General features: G+C 34.4%; 1 protein-coding gene and 3 long non-coding RNA genes across 4 annotated transcripts; 2 read left to right on the forward strand and 2 right to left on the reverse strand.

Annotated features, from left to right (window-relative positions):
- The first annotated feature begins 4,397 nt into the window (after positions 1 to 4,397).
- Positions 4,398 to 4,850, forward strand: LOC108455049 (uncharacterized). The gene has a single exon (XM_017753663.1). The coding sequence runs from the start codon at positions 4,398 to 4,400 to the stop codon at positions 4,848 to 4,850; it is 453 nt and encodes a 150-aa protein (XP_017609152.1).
- Positions 4,851 to 8,348: 3,498 nt separating this feature from the next.
- LOC108455974 (uncharacterized) lies at positions 8,349 to 9,475 on the reverse strand. The gene is made up of 2 exons (XR_001866848.2): positions 9,043 to 9,475; positions 8,349 to 8,702 (listed from the first exon to the last, which is right to left on the reverse strand). It is a non-coding gene; the product is annotated as an uncharacterized LOC108455974 (long non-coding RNA).
- A 6,653-nt stretch (positions 9,476 to 16,128) lies between these two features.
- LOC128280585 (uncharacterized) lies at positions 16,129 to 18,394 on the reverse strand. Its single transcript, XR_008270678.1, has 2 exons — positions 18,209 to 18,394; positions 16,129 to 16,370 (listed from the first exon to the last, which is right to left on the reverse strand). It is a non-coding gene; the product is annotated as an uncharacterized LOC128280585 (long non-coding RNA).
- Positions 18,395 to 19,345: 951 nt separating this feature from the next.
- On the forward strand, positions 19,346 to 21,749 carry LOC128280586 (uncharacterized). The gene is made up of 4 exons (XR_008270679.1): positions 19,346 to 19,363; positions 19,457 to 19,501; positions 21,573 to 21,632; positions 21,728 to 21,749. It is a non-coding gene; the product is annotated as an uncharacterized LOC128280586 (long non-coding RNA).
- The last annotated feature ends 1,410 nt before the right edge of the window (positions 21,750 to 23,159 follow it).

Genomic DNA, 23,159 nt, shown 5'->3' on the forward strand with positions numbered 1-23,159 from the left:
GTAACTGAGGATCAAATTAAATTGCGCGGTTTCCCTTTTTCCCTAGCAGATTCAACTAGGGAATGGTTATTTTATTTACCTCCTGGATCCATTACAACTTGGGCTAATCTATCTCGTTTATTCCTTAACAGGTTTTTCCCTGCATCACAAGCGGCTGAGTTAAGAAGAAAAATCGTGGGCATAAGGCAAAAAGACGTAGAGACTCTATACGACTATTGGGAGTGATTTAAGAAGTTGTGTGCAAGTTGCCCACAACACAGTATAACGGAACAGTCTTTGCTCCAGTACTTTTATGAAGGCTTGAAACCCATGGAGATGAATATGGTAGATGCCGTTAGTGAAGGAGCGTTAGTCAACATGACTCCACAACAAGCAAGAGACTTAATCTCTACAATGGTTGCGAATTCCCAGCAATTTCGAGCCAATCCTGAACCCCCTAGAAGGGTTCACCAGCTAAGTAATTCTACCATTGAAGATAGACTTGATAGACTTACTAATATTGTGAATTCCGTTGTTACAGAAAAATCGAAACCAGCCCGAGTATGTGGAATATGTGCTACACCTGAACATATGACTGATGCGTGCCCTAGTCTGTGTGATGATTCTATGGCCCATTTAGATGCTGTGGGAAATTTTCCTGGGCCACCACAAAGACGATATGACCCTTACGCCAATACCTACAACTCAGGATTGAGGGACCACCCTAATTTTAGTTATGAGGCTAATCCACGATATAACCAGCCATACCAAAATTGAGCCCCACAACAGTCGTAAGATTCAGGTAATTCTTTAGAAACTTTGGTCAATAAATTAGCAACTAATGTCCTTAATTTTCAACAGCAAACTCTCAATTTCCAAAGAGAAATGAAGGGTTTTCAGCAGAAAACTAAAGCATCCATAAAGGAGTTGACCACATCAATTGAAAAATTAAACTCTCAAGGGAAACTGCCATCACAAACAGAACCAAACCCGAGGCAGAATGCGAATGCAATAACGTTACGAAGTGGAAAAATCCTGGAACCAGTTCCTGGCAAGAATCTTGGTCAAGAAATAGCCCAGGAAACTCCAGGAAACGACGAACAGATCTGAGCAAAACCCCCACTGCTAAAAATCCAACCTCCATTCCCAGGACGATTAAATCAGTGTCGAAAAAGTAAGGAAGACAAGGAGATCCTTGAAACATTCAGGAATGTTGAGATCAACTTACCACTGTTAGATGCCATTAGACAGATTCCGCGGTATGCCAAGTTCCTCAAAGAACTTTGCACCAACAAACGAAAACTAACAGGTAATGAAAAGGTAAGTGTTGGTGAGAATGTTTCCGCAGTTCTACAGTGAAAAATGCCGGTTAAATGCAAAGATAGGGGTATGTTCGCTATTCCATGCAAAATTGGCCATTTGGGAATTAAGAAGGCTATGTGTGATCTAGGGGCCTCAATAAATGTAATGTCTTATTCTATTTATGAATCACTTAACGCGGGTTTTTTGAAAAAGACAGGTGTTATTATTCAATTGGCAGACAGGTCTATTATGCATTCCGAAGGAGTTCTCGAGGACGTCTTGGTAAAAGTTAATGAACTTATTTTCCCTGCAGATTTTTATGTAATTAAGATGGAGGAGGACAACACTGCTGGATCTTCAGACCTCCTGTTGGGCTGACCCTTCCTTAGTACTGCTAGCACCAAGATCGATGTCTGAAGTAGCACTCTTACGATGGAATTTGATGGGGAGATCATGAAATTCAATGTTTACAATGCCATTAGCCATCCAAGTGAAATCTTGAGTGTAAACCGCATCGACCTGATTGACTCATTAGTGGACGAGACTTTTGAGTCAACTTATGAAGACAAATCTGAATATAGATATGATGATTATGAATTTGTTAAGACATTATTATCCCCATCAGAAACTAAACTTTTATCTTCTGTTGTGCAGGCTCCAGATTTGGAATTGAAATCGCTTCCCGCGCATCTCAATTATGCATTTTTAGGAAAAGGTAATACCTTACCCATTATAATTTCAAGTAAACTCTCTAAACCCGAGGAGGAAAGTTTGATCCAGGTACTAAAGAGTCATAAGGAGGCGATTGACTGAACCATTGCTGACTTGAAGGAGATAAGCCCTTTGACATCCACCCACAAGATTTACTTGGAGGAGAACACGAAACCAAGGAGAGAGGCACAAAGACGCTTAAACCCGAATATGATGGAGGTGGTGAAAAAAGAAATAATTAAGCTGCTGGATGCTGACATCATTTTCCCCATTTCTGACAGCAGATGGGTAAGTCCGGTACAAGTCGTAACCAAGAAAACGGGCGTGACAGTAAAGAAAAATGCTGAGGGCGACTTAGTACCGGTCCGAGTGCAGAACGGGTGGTGTGTCTGCATCGATTACAGGAAGTTGAACGCTTATACTAGAAAAGATCATTTCCCTCTTCCTTTTATAGATCAAATGCTTGAACGTTTAGCTAGTAAAACTCACTTTTGTTGTCTTGATGGATATTCAAGTTTCTTCCAGATCCCTGTTGCGCCAGAAGACCAGGAAAAGACCTCTTTTACATGCCCGTTCGACACGTTTGTATACAGGAGGATGCCATTTGGACTTTGCAATGCACCGGCTACCTTCTAGAGATGCATGATGAGTATATTTTCTGAATATGTAGAAAAAATTATTGAAGTTTTTATGGATGATTTTATCGTATGGAAACCTGCTTTTCTTGAATGCCTTGAAAACCTTACGATAATTTTGAACAGGTGCATAGAATTTAATCTTGTCTTGAACTATGAAAAGTGTCATTTTATGGTAGACAAAAGTTTGATTCTAGGTCATATAGTCTCATCTAAGGGAATTGAGGTTGATAAGGCCAAAATTGACATTATAAATTCTTTGCCATATCCCTCTACTGTTAAAGAGATACGTTCTTTTCTTGGCCATGCAGGATTTTACAGGCATTTTATAAAAAACTTCTCAAAAATAGCTGAACCATTGTGCGAGCTATTGCAGAAAGACAAAAAATTTGAGTTTGACTCAAAACGCAAGGAGGCTTTTGATACACTTAAGCAAAAGTTGGTAACCACCCCTATAGTACAAGCATCAGACTGGAACTATCCCTTTGAAATTATGTGCGATGCAAGCGAACGTAGCGTGGGAGCCGTATTGGGACAAAAGATAGCGAAAGAGCCTCATGTCATCTGTTACGCCTAAAAGACCCTAGATGCTGCACAAAGCAACTACACAACCATAGAAAAAGAACTTTTAGCTATTGTGTTTGCTTTAGATAAATTTCGATCATATTTACTGGAATCTAAGGTGATTATTTTTTCTGACCATGCCACTCTTAGGTAGATTATTTTTTCTGACCATGCCGCTCTTAGGTACTTAATCGCAAACAAGGAAGCAAAGCCAAGGCTCATTAGGTGGATTTTACTGCTCTAAGAATTTGACATCGAGATTCGTGACAAAAAGGGGTGTGAAAACCTGGTGGCCAACCACTTGAGTAGGATAAAAACTCCATTTGATGATGATCCCATAAAGGATGAGTTTCTCGACGAAAACTTATTCTCAACCGAGGCTTACTATCCGTGGTTTGCAGACATAGTTAATCTCTTAACCGCGGGATTGCTGCCCACTGAGTTAGCTCAATCCGTAAAAAACAAGCTTAGACTCGAAGCTCGAAATTACATATGGGACGATCCATACTTGTGGAAACATTGCTCAGATCAGATAATACGATGATGTGTTCCAGAAACCGAGGTAACGTCTATCCTTACTTTTTGTCACACAGAAGCTTGTAGAGGTCACTTTGGCCCTAAGCGGACAGCTCACAAGGTATTGGAGTGTGGGCTATATTAGCCTACAATCTTTCGCGACGTGTTTAACTTCTGTAAGTCTTGCGATAAATGTCAGCATACAGGTAACATCACTAGACGAAATCAAATGCCCCTATCCTCGATTCATGTATGTGAGATTTTTGATATATGGGGCATTGATTTCATGGGCCCCTTTATTTCTTCATTTGGAAACGTATACATACTTTTTGCAGTAGACTATGTTTTTAAGTGGATAGAAGCAAAGCCTACTCGCAATGATAATGCTAAAACTGTTGTGGAGTTTCTAAAATGAACTATTTTTTCTAGGTTTGGAACACCTCGAGCTTTGATCAGTGATCGTGGTACCCACTTTTGCAACAAGGTCATGGAGGCACTATTATCAAAATATAGGGTTCATCATCGTATAGCAACAGCCTACCATCCCCAAACGAACGGCCTAGCAGAGGTTTCAAACAGGAGATTAAGTCAATTTTGGAAAAAATGGTTTGACCCAACCGTAAGGATTGAAGTCTTCGGCTCAATGACGCGCTTTGGGCCTATCGGACGGCGTATAAGGGACCAATTGGCATGACCCCGTATCGACTTGTTTTTGGAAAAGCATGTCATCTACCAGTAGAGTTGGAGCAGAAAGCTTATTGGGCTATTCGACAATGTAATATAGAGTTAGAGCCCGCGGGGAAGGCAAGGAACTTGGACATTCAAGAATTGGAGAAAATTCGCAATAATGCCTACGAGAATGCTCGAATTTATAAGGACAAAACAAAGATGTTTCATGACAAAAATATAGTTCAGAAGCATTTCTCAGTAGGACAAAGAGTTTTGCTTTATAACTCCGTATTAAAGCTATTCCCAGGTAAGCTTCGATCTCGGTGGCAAGGACCTTTTATTGTGACTGAAGTATTTACGAACGGAGCAGTTGAAATAGAGAGTGAAGAATCAGGAAAGCGGTTCACAGTCAGTGGTCAATGGCTGAAGCCATTTTACAAGAATTTCCAGGCCCACACAGTCGAGAAAATTTAGTTAGGGCCACCATAAAATCGTTCAAGGCGTCGAGCTAACGACGTTAAACAAGCGCTTGTTGGGAGGCAACCCAATCTTTATTTTTATTTTTATTTATTATTTTTCTTTCTTTTCTTTTATTATTTATTATTTTATTTTATTTTAGTTAAATATTAATAAATTCCTCTTCTTCAATCTAGGTGAAATGGAGCGAAAATACGAAGAAAAAAAAAGACAGAAAGTGTGCACCAAAATGCCATATCCCTGCTACCAAACAGTCCTATTCTAGCCCTAGAATCCCCAAAACCTACAGCCAAACACCCCTTTTCAGCAAATAAAACCCCCAAACCTTACATTTTTTTTCTTCTTTTCCCAAATTTCTCCATAACACCTACTCCTTTCTCCTCCACCACCCACCGCCGATTTCTCAGCCACCATGGTGAGAACCCGAAGCTGAACCGTCGTTGCCACGTCACCCACCCCGTCTCCACCTCTTGCTGTTTCGCCATCTTCTTCTCCACCGTGTGCGCCTACTGACGGTAACTACATGGGGAGTTTTTTTAAACTTTTTTTTTCTCCACCTATTTGTTTTCCTTTTACTTTCACATCGAGGACTATGTGTTTTAAGTGGGGGGAGGCATTCTTTGTTGTTATTATCTGCTATTTTTGCTGTCATATTGTTATTGCTGCTGTTTTGTGCTCGTTTCTGCCCATTTATTTTAAGAATATCCTGTCGCTTTTCATGCCCAAGATTTTACCAGGAATTGCCTACTGTTTGACCTACAAGCATGATTCTTACCTTGTAAGGAAGTTATGATTTTTCCCATAATTGATGCCATCTCCACTGTTTTATTTTTATTAGGCTAAAAATAATTGTGATTAATAGGGTTAATTCTATCTTGCTTTTCATCAAATTGATCAAGTTTAATATAAAGTGAACACTTAAAATGATTGCATGCTTAATTAATGTTCATGGCTATTAGGTGATTATTGAAACTTATTTTTGACACTTAAATTTTTTCTTTCCTGAGTTCTCAAGAATTTTAAATATCGTTTAATTTTTAATAAATGTTTTTCATGGTTATGAGTACAGTTTAGATCGTGACTGACTGAGTAACTGGGGTAGGGTGCTTGGGTTGTCATTCTACTTCGTGTCAAAAGGTTATGTGCCGTGACAAGTAAAACTTCACTAGCCAAGGTTATGAGTATGGCTCAAATCGTGACTGACTGAGTAACTGGGGTAGGGTGCTTGGGTTGTCATTCTACTTCGCGACAAAAGGTTGTGTGACGTACTGGGTAAAACTCCGCTAACCGGAAATAAATAATTTTAGGAGTATGTTAGGCTGAGTAATCGAGGTGGGGTGCTTAGGTTGTCATCTCTCTTCGAGTCAAAATGTTTAATATATTCCTAAGTAAATAAATAATAATAATTTTTAAAAAAAAGAAAAAAAGAAAAAAAAATAAGTACTAATAAAGTTGCACTTCAGGGACTAAAGGTGGAAATAATTAAGGTGTCTTAGTAGGTTTGGTTATTTACCTAAATAGCATAACTCAAGTCGATCTTAATTTTTGTGTGAATTAATTAGAATACTTTTTCATTTACTTAAAGCAAGCTTAGGGTCTCTTTATTTTTCATATGCATTTTAACTAATTTTATGAAACTTTGGAGTGGTATTTCTTTTATGGCGTAATCTAGCTTTCACAATAATAGGAACCATACTTGAGGGCAAGCATGGGCTAAGTAGGGGAATTTGATAATACTCTAAAATGACGTGTTTTTATATATTAATCATGTGTTTATTTTGAGCTTGAGCCTACTAATTTGAGCTATTTATGTCTTTTTATCTTTTAAGGACTAAATTGGAGGCAAAAAGTAAATTCAAGGGAAAAAGCGTCAATTTGGAGATTAAATGGGCCAATATGCAACGTGGGACAAATATGGTGCCAAAAGTGCGAACATGGAAGGCACAAGGACTTAAAAGCAAATAGAAGAGATTTTATTTTGAAAGACTCTATTTTATTTTATTCTATTAGGATAATTAATATTAAGATAATTATTAGGATTATTCAAATTTAGGATTTTATTTTAATTATCTTTGTTTATCTTTAATTAAATGTATTTATCTTTTTAGAATTTAAGTTCAATTAGACTATCTCCCTAGCACTATAAATAGGGGGTGAAGTGACCCTATTTAGGAGAATCTTTTCTGTAAACACTCTCCCCCCAAAAGTCTTTTGTTCTTTCCATATTTTTTTCCTTTCAATAAAATTTCTTTTTCCATAATTTTATTTACTTTCCCACCATTATCATGAGCCACTAAAACCCTTCTAGCCAAAAGTTGTCAATATTTCCCAAAAAGGGTTCGTGAGGCCTAGAATCCGCACTTAGCCTTCTCGCCAAGTATTCATCGTTTCTCGCGCCACTGGCCGACGCTCCGTCCATGGCCCTTAAGAAGTAAGCTTTTCAAAGATATGCAAAGGCGGCCGCTTTGTATGTCTTGGAAGGATTGCACAATCGGTTCGTTAACTTATCTGCGCGTCGAGGTTGGCGAGCCAGAGAGACAAAATGGCGGATTCGCCATTGAGAAGCGTTGATCTAGCATAGATTATGGCTAGAGTCGGGTTCCCTAAAAATCGTAAGTCTAATCTTTGGAATCGGTGGTCGTGGCGTCCTCTTCCACTATAAGCGGCTTACTCGAGTCGAGAAGGATCATCCAAAAGCCAAGGATTGAGCCCAAGGTGGAATGAGACAACCGGAGATTATTTTCGTAATCATAATTTCAATAAACTTTAAATTCTGTTTTTATTTTATTTTCACTTCCAAAATCAATTCTTAAATTCTATTTTTTTTATTTTTTCTAGGAACGCAGGTTTTCTTGGGCACGATTCTGCCCAGGATTTCGAGAAACAAGCATCCGTATAATCCGGTCCCTGAGGATTCGACCCTACTTCCCCTTTACTGTTCTTTTTCTATTATTTTTATTATTTTACAGGGAATAGGTTATTTTTGGTGCTCTCAACGACCGCATCACCTGCTAAAGCAATCATTGGGAATTGAGATAGTAATGAGTTTGGTGCGTAAAAAATGAGACTTAAATTTGCAATTACATTGACTTAGTTCAAGAAAATGCGAAATTGGTTTCATCATTGTTGAGTCCACATCAATTACTTTGTGTTACTAAATTAACTAATTTCCAATATATTGATTCGAGTTTAATCAAACATTTTTAGTTTTAATATATATTTATTATCTAATAATTGAAATTCAAGAATAAGTAAATGAGACTAATTAAGTAAATTGGAATAACTTAAACAAGAAGAAGTTGAATAATAATATATTAATAGAAAATATGCAATTTTACTAGAACTAGACAAGGTGGGTGGCGTTTATGGAGTATGCCTAAAGACCAACCATGAGATGATTGTAATTGTAAGACCCAATTTGTGCCCGGGTTTACACCAAAACCGAAACCAAAAAAAAATAATAAAACAAAAAAATAAAAATAATAAAACCAAGTGTCTTAATAGTCCCAGTCCATTTACATTTATGGCCCAATAAACGCCAAAGAGCCTGGGTTAATTTAAAACCTAAATAAGTCCAGATCAATTAGCCTAAGTACAAAGGCCCAAAAATAACGGCCCAAACCTAAACTTTTGGCCCAAGTAAAATTAACCCAAAAGGGCCCGATATCTAAATTCTTTCAGAAACCCTAAGGGTTTCTGAACCTTCCTCGCGCCACAATAGCCTCCAAACCCCAGCAACTTGACTACGGGGTAAGCTCACAGGGCCCAAGCAGGTTGAAGCTTCTGGAAGCCTCTACTGTAGCTCCTACGAATAGCTCCACCGCATCAGCAACACCACGACCTTTGTACCTGTAAAACAGACTAGCAAACAACATAGAAGATATCCAGCAATTGACAGCAAAGGCATAACAGAAAATCCAAGGCCGTTGTATTTTCTTTTATTTTTTATTTTTTCTTATTTCTCTCTATTCGGCTATAAAAAGCCAGATAATCAATTGTAAAGAGGATCGATTTTCCCAAAAGATATACATGCATATTGTAAAGAAAATATAAGAGCAATCCAAAGAGTTCTTAAAAGGTGAATTTAGGTTTATCTTTTCTGGGTTCTATGTCTTTATTTCGATTCTATTCCCTTCTATTCTTTTTCATTATACTTTTAAAGCATTTGAAAATACAAGAAAAACTTTACCAAATGCCGTGGATTCCTTCTGCTTTGTCGAAATCAAAGCATAGAGGGAATCTGAGGCAGAAAAGTAGTCGAACGGCAAGCATGTAGATCGCTGATATGGTGTGTAGCATCGGTCAGCTAAATATGAAGGCAAAATGGGCAGGAGTGTTTTTCTTGGGGATCGACCGAATGAAGAAGGGGAATAAGCTTTAGTTTTTTTGTTTTGATTTGTTTTTAAGTAATAAATGTTAGTTTTAGGTTTTTTTTAACTTGTTTTATGCAGAACACTAAACGGCGCCGGTCATGGGGAAGTGGATCCGGGCACTAACCCATTTTGCGACCCGGATCCGCGCTTTTGACCTTGAATGGTCAATTTTGCGCACATAGTCCTTGTACTTTGTTGAACTATTCAATCACGCCTTATTCATTTTGCCTTTTTTTTTTTTAATTTTGGTTCTTTGATTTGTGCATGCTTTCACTTTAGTCCAAGATACAATGCTGCGTTTTGAGCTCGGGGAGATTTTCAATTCTAGTGCGCGTTGCACTTTGGTCCTTATTCTTATTTTAATGATTTATTTTGTTTACTTATTATACCTTTTAATTTGATTTTAGTTCAATTAAGTTTTTATTTCAGTTCATATAATTCATTACGTTTTCTATGCATTTAACATCTATCTTGTAGATCTTATTTACATGCATTCTAAGTTACTTAGATAAGTTTTCTTTGTTTTTTTAAAGTATAAAATTATTATTCTATTTGTATCATATTATTTTAAATTTTGGTATAATCTTTAATTTAAATTATCCTTATATTATTTATATATGTAATTCATGATAAAATTAGTTTTATTCTATGTATATTATTAATATTGTATTATTTTATACACATAATTTCTTTTAAATTTATTCCTATACATCTATGTTGTTTAGAGGAAAGTCCTACATATTTTGTGTATTTTAAATTACTATTATACATAATTCATGTTAAATTATTTTTATAATCCACGTTATTGATTTCATATTAATATTTTTATGTATATATATATTTTTCTTTAAAGTTATTTATATATATAATATTTTCTAAGAACCATATTTTAAATCATGCAACTTATTTATTGCATACATTCTTATATTATCTTTGTGTAGGTATTATTTACATGTTTTATCAATACTAATCAATTTATCGTATGTAAAATTATGTTATATATTATTATTTGTTTTTAAATTTTCGTGTATAACTATAGTTTTATAAGTATACATCACTAAATTTGAATGTTTTGTAAATATAGGTTTTACCCTTTTAGTGTATATGATTATGTTTTCTAAATTTGCTCATGTATTATTTATATATTTATTTAATTTTTCACACATTATCAATTCCATGCCATTTTTTAAAAAACAAATATTTTCAAATTCATTTATATATATGTGTGTGTTTTATGAAGTTATTATGTATATTATATCTTATCATGTATTTTATTATTACTTCATATTTTTATACGTTATTCAAATTACCATGCATTTTTTCATTTTTTAGATGAATTCGTGTTTAAAATAATGTGCATATAATTCGATTCAAACTTTTTGAAAATATCCCATACCATATTAATCTATAATTCCATTTTATTTTGTACATATTTTATGGAATTCTTGTAACGCCCCAAATTTCGGGAATCCTGTGAATGTTAGCATAGGTTTAATTATGTTAGTGGGCCTCTAGAAAGCCCAAGCTTAAGATAGAACCCGACAATTTTAGTTAATTTTTGTTCCATAAGAAAAAGAGGGTGAAATTATGAAATAGGACCTATGTGAAAATGTTTGAAAATGCTATAGGCTAAATTGAAGTGGCCAAATAAATAGGAGTGCAAAATAGGAGGATTTGCATGACAAACCTCCCATTTTACATGAAGTGGCCAGTCATCATGTTGTTGTAGACAAAATGTACACTTGATATCCATAATTTATGGTACAAATTGATACAAATTGATAATAGGTTAGGTAAATGTTCAATGATAATAGGTTAGGTAAATGTTCCATTAATGGGTTAGGTAAATGTTTCATGATAAGAATTTCATGTCTTTTGTATTAAGGAATTAAATGGATGAAATATGAAGTTTTATTAAAAGAAAAAGGGGTGAAAAGAACAAAGTTTTGTCCATCTTTGTTCATCATAGCTGAAAGTTAGAGAAGAGAAAGGAGAGGAGAAAGCTCTTGAGTATTTGGTCATTAGGAGGAGGAAAATTGAAGGTAAGTTCTTGGTACCTTGCTTCTATTTTGAGGTTCATGAGTTCTTCTTGATTCTACCTTAACTCTTGAAGTATATTTTGATTTTTAGTTGTGTTGTGAGCATTTAGTCATGAATTAAAATGAAGGAAATGGTTATTGTTTCATGTTCTTTTGATGAAAAATGGAAGATAGGTGAAGTTGAGCCAAACAAATGAGCATGCATGTGCCTTAGATGTTAAAGGGAAAAATCAGCTAACATGTTGTGCTTTAAAATGATGAAATGGAGATTATACTTAAGTAAAATCATAGATATGTGATGATTGATTGGTTTTTAATATACATGTTTAAATAACATGCATGCAAGGTATGTGTGAAAGAGTGATTTGGTAATAAATCTGCTTGGGACAGTAGCAGTAACGTGACTTTGGAAAATCACCATAAATTGTGGGAGATGAATTAGAAGCTGAATAAATTATGTAATTAAAGCTTATTGATTCTAGTTTCTAATGAAATAAACAAGAACATATTTTAAATTCTGTACAATGAGAAATTTGATTCGTAATGAAGAGTGGTCAGATTAGTCAAACAGTGAAACATGGGAAACTTTAAGAAAAATCTGGTATTGATTGGCCATACCAAAAATTTTGAAAATTTTATGGATAAAAGATATATGAGTCTATTTTCAGGGAAAATTAACGACACTTGATTTGGAGTTTCGTAGCTCCAGTTATAAATAATTTAGTGACTGTTGCTTAGGAAGACAGCTTGCAGTGAAATTATGATTATGTGGTAAACATTGACAAAAATTTGTTAATGAGTTGCTTATTTATTTCTTATAAGCTTACTATGATCTGTAGGTGTGGTTGGCCGAATATTGTAAGGGGTTAATACGTAGTTTGTATTTGAATAGTTAGATTAACGTGTTAGTAATCCAATTGTAGGCGGTTCGTGTGTGGATCTCGTCAAGATATCGTCAGCAAATGTGTGTAATCGACACCCTCTCATAGACTAGATTGGCAAAAGCGAAAAGCGAAATGCCGAAAAGTCGGTATTTTGGGAATTTACGAGTGTCCAAATGCTCGTAAGATAGTTGGGTTTTTATATTTGGTAATCTAAAGTAATAAACTGCAGTACGCGCGATTTCGTACATTTTGATAATTTGGGCTTAATGGGCCAAAGATCGGGTTCATGGGCCAACAGCCCAAATCGGTAAGTATCTTGTGTAAGTGTTCTGATAGTATGTAAATAGTTAGGATATGCATGAAAACCCTAAAAGTAGATAAATTACTATAATACCCCTATGTATGGAAAATTACTTTTATACCCCTAGGTGCAAAATTACCTTTATACCCCTAGGGTTAATTTTGAGTGAAAAGCATGACGATCGATTACGTATGATGTATGCCACGATTATATATCATTGCATGGGGACATGGGTTATATTATGGAGGAAGCGTTCAGTGGCTATGCCACAAATATCTGATCTGGTGGCTCTGCCACAAATATCTGATCTGGTGGCTCTGCCACATATATTTGTTCTGGTGGCTCTGCCACGATTATCTGTATCTGGTGACTCTGTCACATTATCTGTTCTGGCAGCCATGCTGTAAATTCTATGGTGTGTAGCGGTTGGGTGGGTCGAGTTGTCTCCCCACACGGTGTAAGGTTGGTACGGGGGTGTATACGGTTGGATATGGTTGGGTTTCTGCATAAACATGTAATATCATTACGCTCATTATGGGCCTATGGGCTTTATTCAGAATTGCTGCAGGCTAAGGCCAACTTATTCTTTTTGTGGGTTGTGATATAGGCTATGGTTGGGTTAATTTACACACTGAGTTTCCCCAAACTCACCCCTTTTATTTTCATCCACGCAGTAATCCCCAACCATAGTGGGCTTGGAGTCGTGAGGAATTTGAGTGGCCACATTGCTCGAAAGTTTGATTTTCTTCCGTGAACTGGACATCCTTTTATTTACTTTTAAAGTTTTGGGTTTTTAAATGTAATAAGGCCGCTTATTTATTTTTGATGGTTTTTAATATGTATTACTAAGATAGGTAATGCTTATTTTAACTGTTGAAATTGGATAGCTTTAGGGCGCGTTTTCAAAAACAACAGTTGATTTCAAAATAACACGACAACAAGCAAAGCTTCCGCAATGAAAGTATTTTCCAAAATTAATCACTTTTCCTAAAAATGACTTAATCAAATCGGTTTCCTAGAAATATCCATGACGTTAAGGTGTGGCAATGGCAGTATGCATGTCTAGGATTGGATCCAAAGGGAGCTTGGTACTTAAGCAGTCCGATGGACTCACCACCTCTTTTTCGGTTTCCTACCTGGTGCACAGCTTCCATTCACTTTAACCCTTAATGAATTAATCTTTTGAACATCAAGTACGATTTTTTGGACTTAGAATGGAAAAGAAATTTTTTTTAACGTTTTTGATGTGGCATGCCGGATCCAGCCATAACTTCTGGGCTGGATTTGGGGTGCTACAATTTTATATTATGTCATGTGAATTATTGTTGTATCACTACAGGAAAATAGGGCTTTAGCGGCGTTTTTAGTGGCGTTTTATTAAAACCGCAGCCAAAATTTTAAAATTCAGAGCAATAGCGGCGTTCTAAAAAAAACGCCGCTAAAAACTGAGCACTAGCGACGCTTTCGGTAAAACGCCGCTAAAAACCAGAGCATTAGCGGCGCTATTCGTAAAACGCCGCTAAAAGCCAGAGCATTAGCGGCGCTTTTCGAAAAACGCCGCTAAAAGCCATAGCATTAGCGGCGCTTTCGGTAAAACGCCGCTAAAAGCGAGCATTGGCGGTGCTTTTCAGAAACGCCGCTAAAAGTTATAGCATTAGCGGCGCTTTTAAAACGCCCGCTAAAAGTTGAGCATTAGCGGCGCGCCAGTAAACGCCGCTAAAATCTCATAACCCTAAACCTCAAAAGAATCATAAACACTAATCTATAACCCTAAAACAATAATTATTAAAATTTATGATTATACAATATATTAAATATTTTCTTATATAATCATAAAAGAGATAGTATTGAATTTAAAATATTGACTTAATTATCATTATAATTTAAGGTTTATGGTTTAAGATATATGGTTTAGTTGCAGGTTTAATTATAAGTTAACTATGGTTTAAGGTTTAGGAGTTAACTAGTATTTGAAGGTTTATGATGAATTCGGGGTTTATGGATTATGATTTAGGGTTTAAAGGTTAGGGTTAAAGTTTATAATGGGACAATTATTAACTTCTTAAGAGATAATTTCCTTTCCAGATTCTTACCGCTAGGATGTTATTAAGAAAGGGTGATTTTGAATGTGAAATTAGCATTTGTTGAACTATGTATAATTTCCAAGCTTATATAACATAGAAATATCTTACGGATCGTGGACATTATAACTAGAGTGTTCCAATAGAGAATTAATTGTTTTATTAAAGTTATGTAACTTTGTATAAATAATAATGCTATTGTGTATTTTAATTATCTATTTTTTTTGTTTAAATATATTTAGATTAAATAGAATGTCGAAATAAAATATGTTAAAAATTAAGTTTAGGTTAGGGTTTAAGGAAATGATACTATTAGCTAGAAATTAATGAAGAACATTTGGATTTTACTAAGATTCATGTTATATTTTTGTATATACGTACTCATATTATTTAATATAAGAATATAAACATATATATATATGTGTTTTAATTTGTACTACACTAACATTGGCCACACAATTCCCAAAAATATGTTTATTATGGTTTAGGGTTAACAGTTTTTAGAGTACTTAATAGTTTGGGCTTTATGGTCTAGGAGTTATGGTTGGTTTAGGGGTTACCGAATGGTTTTGGGGTTTAAAGTTTGGGGTTAGGGGTTTTGTGTTTGTGGTCTAAGGTTTAGGGTTTAGAGTATCAGGTTTAGGGTTTTAAATTTAGAGTATAATTTTGGATTTTAATTTAGAAGATAAATGTATATAAGATAAATATATATAAAATATTATTTTAAAATATATATAAATATATATATGAAAAGTGGTTTAGTATGCAATTGTGTACATGAACTGTAATTTGATCTAGATCTTGTAAAATATTTACACGTTATTGATATATGCATACATAATATATATGTATTTTAAAATGTGTATTAAATCAAAATTAAAGTTTCAACTATAGTTAGGGTTTTAGGGTTTATATATAATTTAAAAGAAATTCTAAATATATAGTTTTAAATTTTGATCAATTTGTATAAAATATTCAGGTATTAGCGGCGTTTATACATAAAACGCCGCAAAAGATAGAAAGTAGCGGCGTTTTTTTAGAAAACGTCACAAAATTTCATTATACATTAGAGTAAAACGGCGTCGTTTCCTCTGAATAGTAGTGGCTTTAGCGGCGTTTCTATAATAAACTCCACAACGCGTATTAGAACGGCGTCGTTTTATAGTGTAGATAAAATAGGTGTTAGTGGCGCTTTGCTGAAAACGCCGCAAAAGGTCTTGTAGCACCCCAAACCCGGCCCAGAAATTATGGCCGGATCCGGCATGCCACATCAAAAACGTTAAAAAAAATTTGTCCATTCTAAGTCCAGAAAATCGTACTTGATGTTCAAAAGATTAATTCATTAAGGGTTAAAGTGAATGGAAGTCATGTGCACCGGTAGGAAACCGGAAAGAGGTGGTGAGTCCATCTGATCGCTAATACCAAGCTCCTTCGGATCCAATCCTAGACATGCATACCGCCATTGCCACACCTTAACGTCATGGATATTTCTAGGAAACCGATTCGATTAAGTCATTTTTAGGAAAAGTGATTAATTTTGGAAAATACTTTCATTGCGGAAGCTTTGCTTGTTGTCGTGTTATTTTGAAAACAACTGTTGTTTTTGAAAACGCGCCCTAAAGTTATCCAATTTCAACAGTTAAAATAAGTATTACCTATCTTAGTAATACATATTAAAAACCATCAAAAATAAATAAGCGACCTTATTACATTTAAAAGCCCAAAACCTCAAACGTAATTAAAAGAATGTCCAATTCACCAGAAGAAAATCAAACTTTCAGAACGGGTGGCCACTCCGAATTCCCTCACAGCTCCAAGCCCACTATGGTTGGGGATTTCCTGCGTGGATGAAATTAAAAGGGGTGAGTTTGGGGAAACTCAGTGTGTAAGGAAAACCCAGTGTGTAAGGAAAACCCATTCAAGGCCCAAGTCAGCTCAAGCCTATTGGGCCTAAGCCCATTCAGGTAACAGTGGTACTGGACTAGAGCCCTTTTCAGATTACAATAAACTGGGCCTTAACCCCTTATTCAGATAACAATATGGCCCATAGGCCCATTTCAAAATACATGCAACATCAGTAAACATATGCAAGCCCATTTGGGAGACTATTCAACCCACCAACCACTACACTCCACCGTACCAACCATACACTCCATGTGGGGAATAGCTCAACCCACCCATTTAACACTCCACGATTGCGGCCTTAACGCTCAATTATGATAAATTGAGGCAAAGCCTCCAAGACGTGGACAAGCCACTTTCAGTACTTCCTCCGTCAATATCCCAGTCCCATGCATCAGATAATAACAACATGGCATGCAGTAAATAACAACAGTCAAACATGCATTTAGGTCAATTTAACCCTAGGGGTATTTCGATAATTTATCTACTAGGGGTAAAACTGTAAATTTTCCACTTTTAAAGGTATTTTAGTAATTTATCTATTTTAGGGTTTTTCATGCATATTCCTACTTTTCACGTACTAACGTAATCACGCATCGAGGGTTCTTACGAATTGGGCCGTTGGCCCATCATTCCAATTTTGGCCCATTAAGCCCAAAAATATCTAGCACGTAAATCATGCACTTTGCGTTCAAATTTTGCAGTTTACCAAAAACATTAATCGATTTACCTCACGAGCATTCGCACACTCGCAAATCTACAAAATACCGCTTTCGGCATTTCGGCTTTTCGACTTTTGTCGATCCGACTAAGAAAGAGGGTGTTAGTTACACACTGCTTTGCGGCGATATCGGCGAGATCCACACACGAACGCCTACAATTGGATTACTAACACGTTAATCTAACTATTCAAATACGAACTATGTATTAACCCCTTACAATATTCGGCCAACCACACCTATATAAGAAATCAATGAGCAACTCATTAACAAATTTTTGTCAATGTTTACCACATAATCATAATTTCACTGCAAGCTGTCTTCCTGAGCAACAGTCACTAAATCATTTATAACTGGAGCTACGAAACTCCAAATCAAGTGCTGTTAATTTTCCGTGAAAATAGACTCATATATCTTCTATCCATAAAATTTTCAGAATTTTGGGTTTGGCCAATCAATACCAGATTTTTCTTAAAGTTTCCCATGTTTCACTGTTTGACTAATCTGACCACTCTTCATTACGAATCAAATTTCTCATTGTACAGAATTCAAAATATGTTCTTGTTTATTCCATTTGAAACTAGACTCATTAAGCTTTAATTACATAATTTATTCAGCTTCTAATTCATCTCCCACAATTTATGGTGATTTTCCAAAGTCACGTTACTGCTGCTGTCCCAAGCAGATTTATTACCAAATCAACTCTTTCACACATACCTTGCATGCATGTTATTTAAACATGTATATCACCAATCAATCATCACATATCTATGATTTTACTTAAGTATAATCTCCATTTCATCATTTTAAAGCACAACATGTTAGCTGATTTTTCCCTTTAACATCTAAGGCACATGCATGCTCATTTGTTTGGCTTAACTTCACCTATCTTCCATTTTTCATCAAAACAACATGAAACAACAACCATTTCCTTCATTTTAATTCATGACTAAATGCTCACAACACAACTAAAAATCAAAATATACTTCAAGAGTTAAGGTAGAATCAAGAAGAACTCATGAACCTCAAAATAGAAGCAAGGTACCAAGAACTTACCTTCAATTTTCCTCCTCCTAATGACCAAATACTCAAGAGCTTTCTCCTCTCCTTTCTCTTCTCTAACTTTCAGCTATGATGAACAAAGATGGACAAAACTTTGTTCTTTTCACCCCTTTTTCTTTTAATAAAACTTCATATTTCATCCATTTAATTCTTTAATACAAAAGACATGAAATTCTTATCATGAAACATTTACCTAACCCATTATCATGAAACATTTACCTAACCTATTATCAATTTGTATCAATTTGTACCATAAATTATGGATATCAAGTGCACATTTTGTCTACAACAACATGATGGCTGGCCACTTCATGTAAAATAGGAGGTTTGTCATGCAAATCCTCCTATTTTGTACTCCTATTTATTTATTTGGCCACTTCAATTTAGCCTATAGCATTTTCAAACATTTTCACATAGGTTCTATTTCATAATTTCACCCCCTTTTTCTTATGGAACAAAAATTAACTAAAATTGTCGGGTTCTATCTTAAGTTTGGGCTTTCTAGAGGCCCACTAACATAATTAAACCTATGCCAACATTCACAGGATTCCCGAAAATTGGGGCGTTACAGGTTTTATTAGCGGCACGTTGCTGAAAACGCCACAAATTTTCCTTATTTGAAACGGCGTCGATTTTTCTCTCCTGAGGTTTATGCCCTTTACCCGAAATCGGTTTCATTTTTTTGCTAAGTCATTTTCCCCCATCTCGTCTTCCTTCCCCAAATCCCTAAAACAAACACCTCTTTCTTTTTCCCTAAATCATCCCCTAATTCCCCAAACCCGAAATCCCTAACATTTTCCCCAAGTCCCCTTTTTTTTTTCCCTTAATCTGTTCCCCCATACCCGAAATCCCTAACTATTTTCCCTTTCCTCTCGTCGACGGTCAGAGCTGGCAAGTATGTATCTGGTGTGATTGTTTACTGCCACATATTTTATTTGCAAACTATTGTTAACGCTTTTGAATGATCAATTAATAATTATATGTTAAAGTTATCCTTTATGACAATGTAGAAAATCCACCAAGTCTGCAGCTTCTTCTAAAAATTTAGCACAGCAAAAGTTGAAGGTTCAGGGGAAAGGCTACAAGGATAAATGCTATGAGCAAATAAGGAAGACAGTTGAAGAGCGGTTCAACCACCTTTTGACAGAGGTACTTTTCGTAATAATCAACTTAGTACATGAGAATGGTATATTGAATCCTTCTTAACCTTTCATATGATTCTAATGGTATTTTTAACCCCAGCTTGTCTACAAGGACCTAAAAGTAGCTCTGGAGGAAGTTAAAACGGTATGCTCAACTGATCACTATATTGGTTTCTAACTTTGTGTCTGATTCTTACTCAAAGGACTTCAAAATAGCCCAAATATGGTAATTTAGTACATTGGTTGCTGTTCTGCATAGAAATTATTTAAACACTTCAACTTAGTGATAAAAACTAAAACATTGTTAGAAAAATAAACTTAGAAGAAGCTTAATAAAGGTTTTACATGGAATTCACAATCATGCTTCAATTTAGCTGAAAGATAATTGATAGCAGCATGATTTGCAAAGTTCTGACACACAACAAAGTTTTATATTACCCAGCCCTAGTCCACAATATAATACATAAATTACTTAATGTAAATCATTCCATATAATGGGAAAGATTAGATATGATATAATGATTTGAGTAGTTGCAACAAGGAATTTTTACTTCCTTTAGAAAAATCAAATCATACTAAGCTTATGATATATGGGGTTTCTACAATTGTCGTCTTATCATATTTTTGTTAAGAAACTTGCATGTTTATTTTTCTTTTTTGAAATTAGATTCTAGGTTTACATAGTATAATTGCAATTTTGGCTAAATTGCCATTTGGGGACTTTAAAAACACATTTATCTAAGTCATCTTTCTATGCCTGTCATTTAAGTTATAGTCTAAAGGTTTCTTGTTCTGGGTTAATATGGTATTAATATCTTGATGAGCACATAGCAAATATTCTTTGTGAAACGCTCATGACACTTCATCTCTTGCTGCACTTTCAACATTGACTTCTGTAGCCTATCATAATAGTTATTCATTTCATATCCTCTACACATGCATACATACATACACGTGTGTGTATATCATGGGAGCTCATGTTTGATTGCTAATAGTTTTTGCTTGTAGTATTTTTTAGTTTTTTTTTTTTTTTTTAGTTCTGACCTTTTCTTTAGAGAAATTTTCTTTTGTATTTGATACGTGTGATTTTCTTTTTCTTTTTTTTTTTTTGATAATTAGCTTGGAGATATTTATGATTACGTAGCTCCGTGTTTTCCTCCAAGGTTTGTCTTGCTACAGACCTGCTTCTTTTTCTGAGTTCATTTGGTTTGATGTCGAGCAATTAGACTATGTATCCCCCTCATTCTAGGTTCATTTGGAGATTCCATGTTTCCCCAAATAGATTCCCATTCTCACATGTTATGTTTTCTTTTTAGCTTTCAAGCTTTAGCTAGCCACCATCATTATTTAATCTTCAACACTCTCCATGATTAATTCCCTTAAACAAATTCAAATCATTATTATCCAATGTTTCTTAAACAATTGCATTTCATTATTATAATTTTTTCAAGGGTCCTATTAAAATGGTTTTTATGAATTTAACCTAAAATTTATTATATTTCTATCAAATATGATGTTTTTTGTCCGAATAATGTACATTTACATCATTAATTTGGTAATAGGGTGGAATATTCTTGAGACTTGTTTTGTGGGCCGGCAAGAGTTGGATTTGATATTAACGATGTAGATTTATGTTTAATTTAATATATTATCATAAATCTTAATTAAAATTTAAAAGACATTAAGTCTTTAGATTATGACAATGATTTAACATTCGGAAACTTATGTACAACGTTATGTGTGATGTGTATCAGAATTCAGAAAAATAAAAATATCACAGCATTTGTTTATTCTTTTAAGACAGGAAAGTGCCTTAGTGTTCGATTCAAACGATAGTTATTTGTGTTTCTCATTTTAATGGGCTTTATTCCTTTGTCCTCATGCCATCTCGTTTCTGACAATGTAATCACCGCAAAAGGAGTTTAGGACTTGGGTGTACCAGGTTTAACCTCTCAGCTAGAGTTTAATTTGAATTTAGTTGGACGATAGTTATGTTAGTTTTCATCAAGGCCTCTGTAAACATAAGGTTGGTATTCTGGTTAGGAGAAGTTAATGTTTATGAGTTTTGTGGAGTATGATTCTGCACATGCAAGGTTGGTTTGTTTAAAGCTGTGCATTTTCATGTTTACATAATAATGGTGATTCCATTTTGGTTTTTTAGATGTTCTTTTGGTATGTTTTCATGTTTCTATCCAACTTATGTGTTTACTGTGCAGTTTTGCCAGATTTTGCTGAGGTGTACAGCTTCATTGGCAGTGTCTTTGATCCTGGTACAAGTGGGCACTTGCAAAACTGATATAGATAAAGTTTTTATATTTGCTTAAACTGAAATATATTTGGTGCTACTCTTATAATCATACATCTGTTCTAGGTACTATCACGCACCTGAATTAATATTTGATGCAACTAAATACACCACAGCCATTGGCATTTGTTCTAGGTACGTACAGGTTTCGTTGCTAAATTTTTTTCCTTATTTCTATGCATTTTCACTTTAAATTACTTAACAAATATTACTTTTTTGACTCCAACCTCTGTTTGCTGGTGAGAGTGGAGTAGACCAGGTACGTTTTATTAAGGTAGGCTTTATCTCAAAATTCTAATCAATAATAGTTTTATCATGATGATTTTGGAAAAATTAATATTTTGGGGTTGCGATATTGTAAAGATTTAATTGCTGGTTCATTTGGAGTAGAACTATTTTGTTTCCAAATTAATTTTAAATATTTGGTTCAACTTAATTATTATTTGATTCAACTTAAGTATGAATAGGTATGAATTAATTTTATTACCGTGTAGCTTGCTTGTCCATTAGAATTACAACAATAGCTAACCTTCTCTCCAACCTTATTTTAAATATTTTAAAGATTCAAAGTATATAGGCTGGAAACCCGACAAAGTTGCCTTATATCGAGTGCAAGATATATTGGATCCTCCTAGGTGTAACAACGCCACGTATGATAAATCTTAAAAATTCAAAAGACTTGAAAAAGTTCTATCGAGCTCATTTACTATTGAATATTTATATAACCTTAATTTATTTCCAATTTACTAATAAAAATTAAACTACGATTCTTTTTGATATTATTATATTCAAATTACTATTTTTTATATTAATAATGTTTGATTTTAATATTTAATATTTTTAAATTTCTTTAAAAGTTATAACTACTTTTTATCAAAATAGTATTAATTATTACTTGAAGTATGAATAAGTATGAATAAGTTTTTATATTTGGTTCAACTTAATTATTATTTGATTCAACTTAAGTATGAATAGGTATGAATTAATTTTATTACCGTGTAACTTGCTTGTCCATTAGAATTACAACAATAGCTGACCTTATCTCCAACCTTATTTTAAATATTTTGAAGATTCAAAGTATATAGGCTGGAAACCTGACGGGTTGCCTTATATCGAGCTGCAAGATATAATGGATCCGCCCTAGGTGTAACAACGCCACGTATGATAAATCTTAAAAAATTCAAAAAGACTTGAAAAAAGTTATATCGAGCTCATTTACTATTGAATATTTATATAACCTTAATTTATTTCCAATTTACTTATAAAAATTAAACTATGATTCTTTTTTGATATTATTATATTCAAATTACTATTTTTTATATTAATAATGTTTGATTTTAATATTTAATATTTTTAAATGTATTTGTATAAAAAAGATTTCAAACAAAGTTCTATGGAGCTTACAAATAATTCTATCGACCTTAAAAAAGAATTAAAAATTTCAACATTGATGGGCCACTTATAAATAATTTTATCAATATAATAATATTGATCATTG

This window comes from Gossypium arboreum, chromosome 9, assembly GCF_025698485.1.
Source record: "Gossypium arboreum isolate Shixiya-1 chromosome 9, ASM2569848v2, whole genome shotgun sequence".
NCBI classification, from domain to species: Eukaryota; Viridiplantae; Streptophyta; class Magnoliopsida; order Malvales; family Malvaceae; genus Gossypium; species Gossypium arboreum.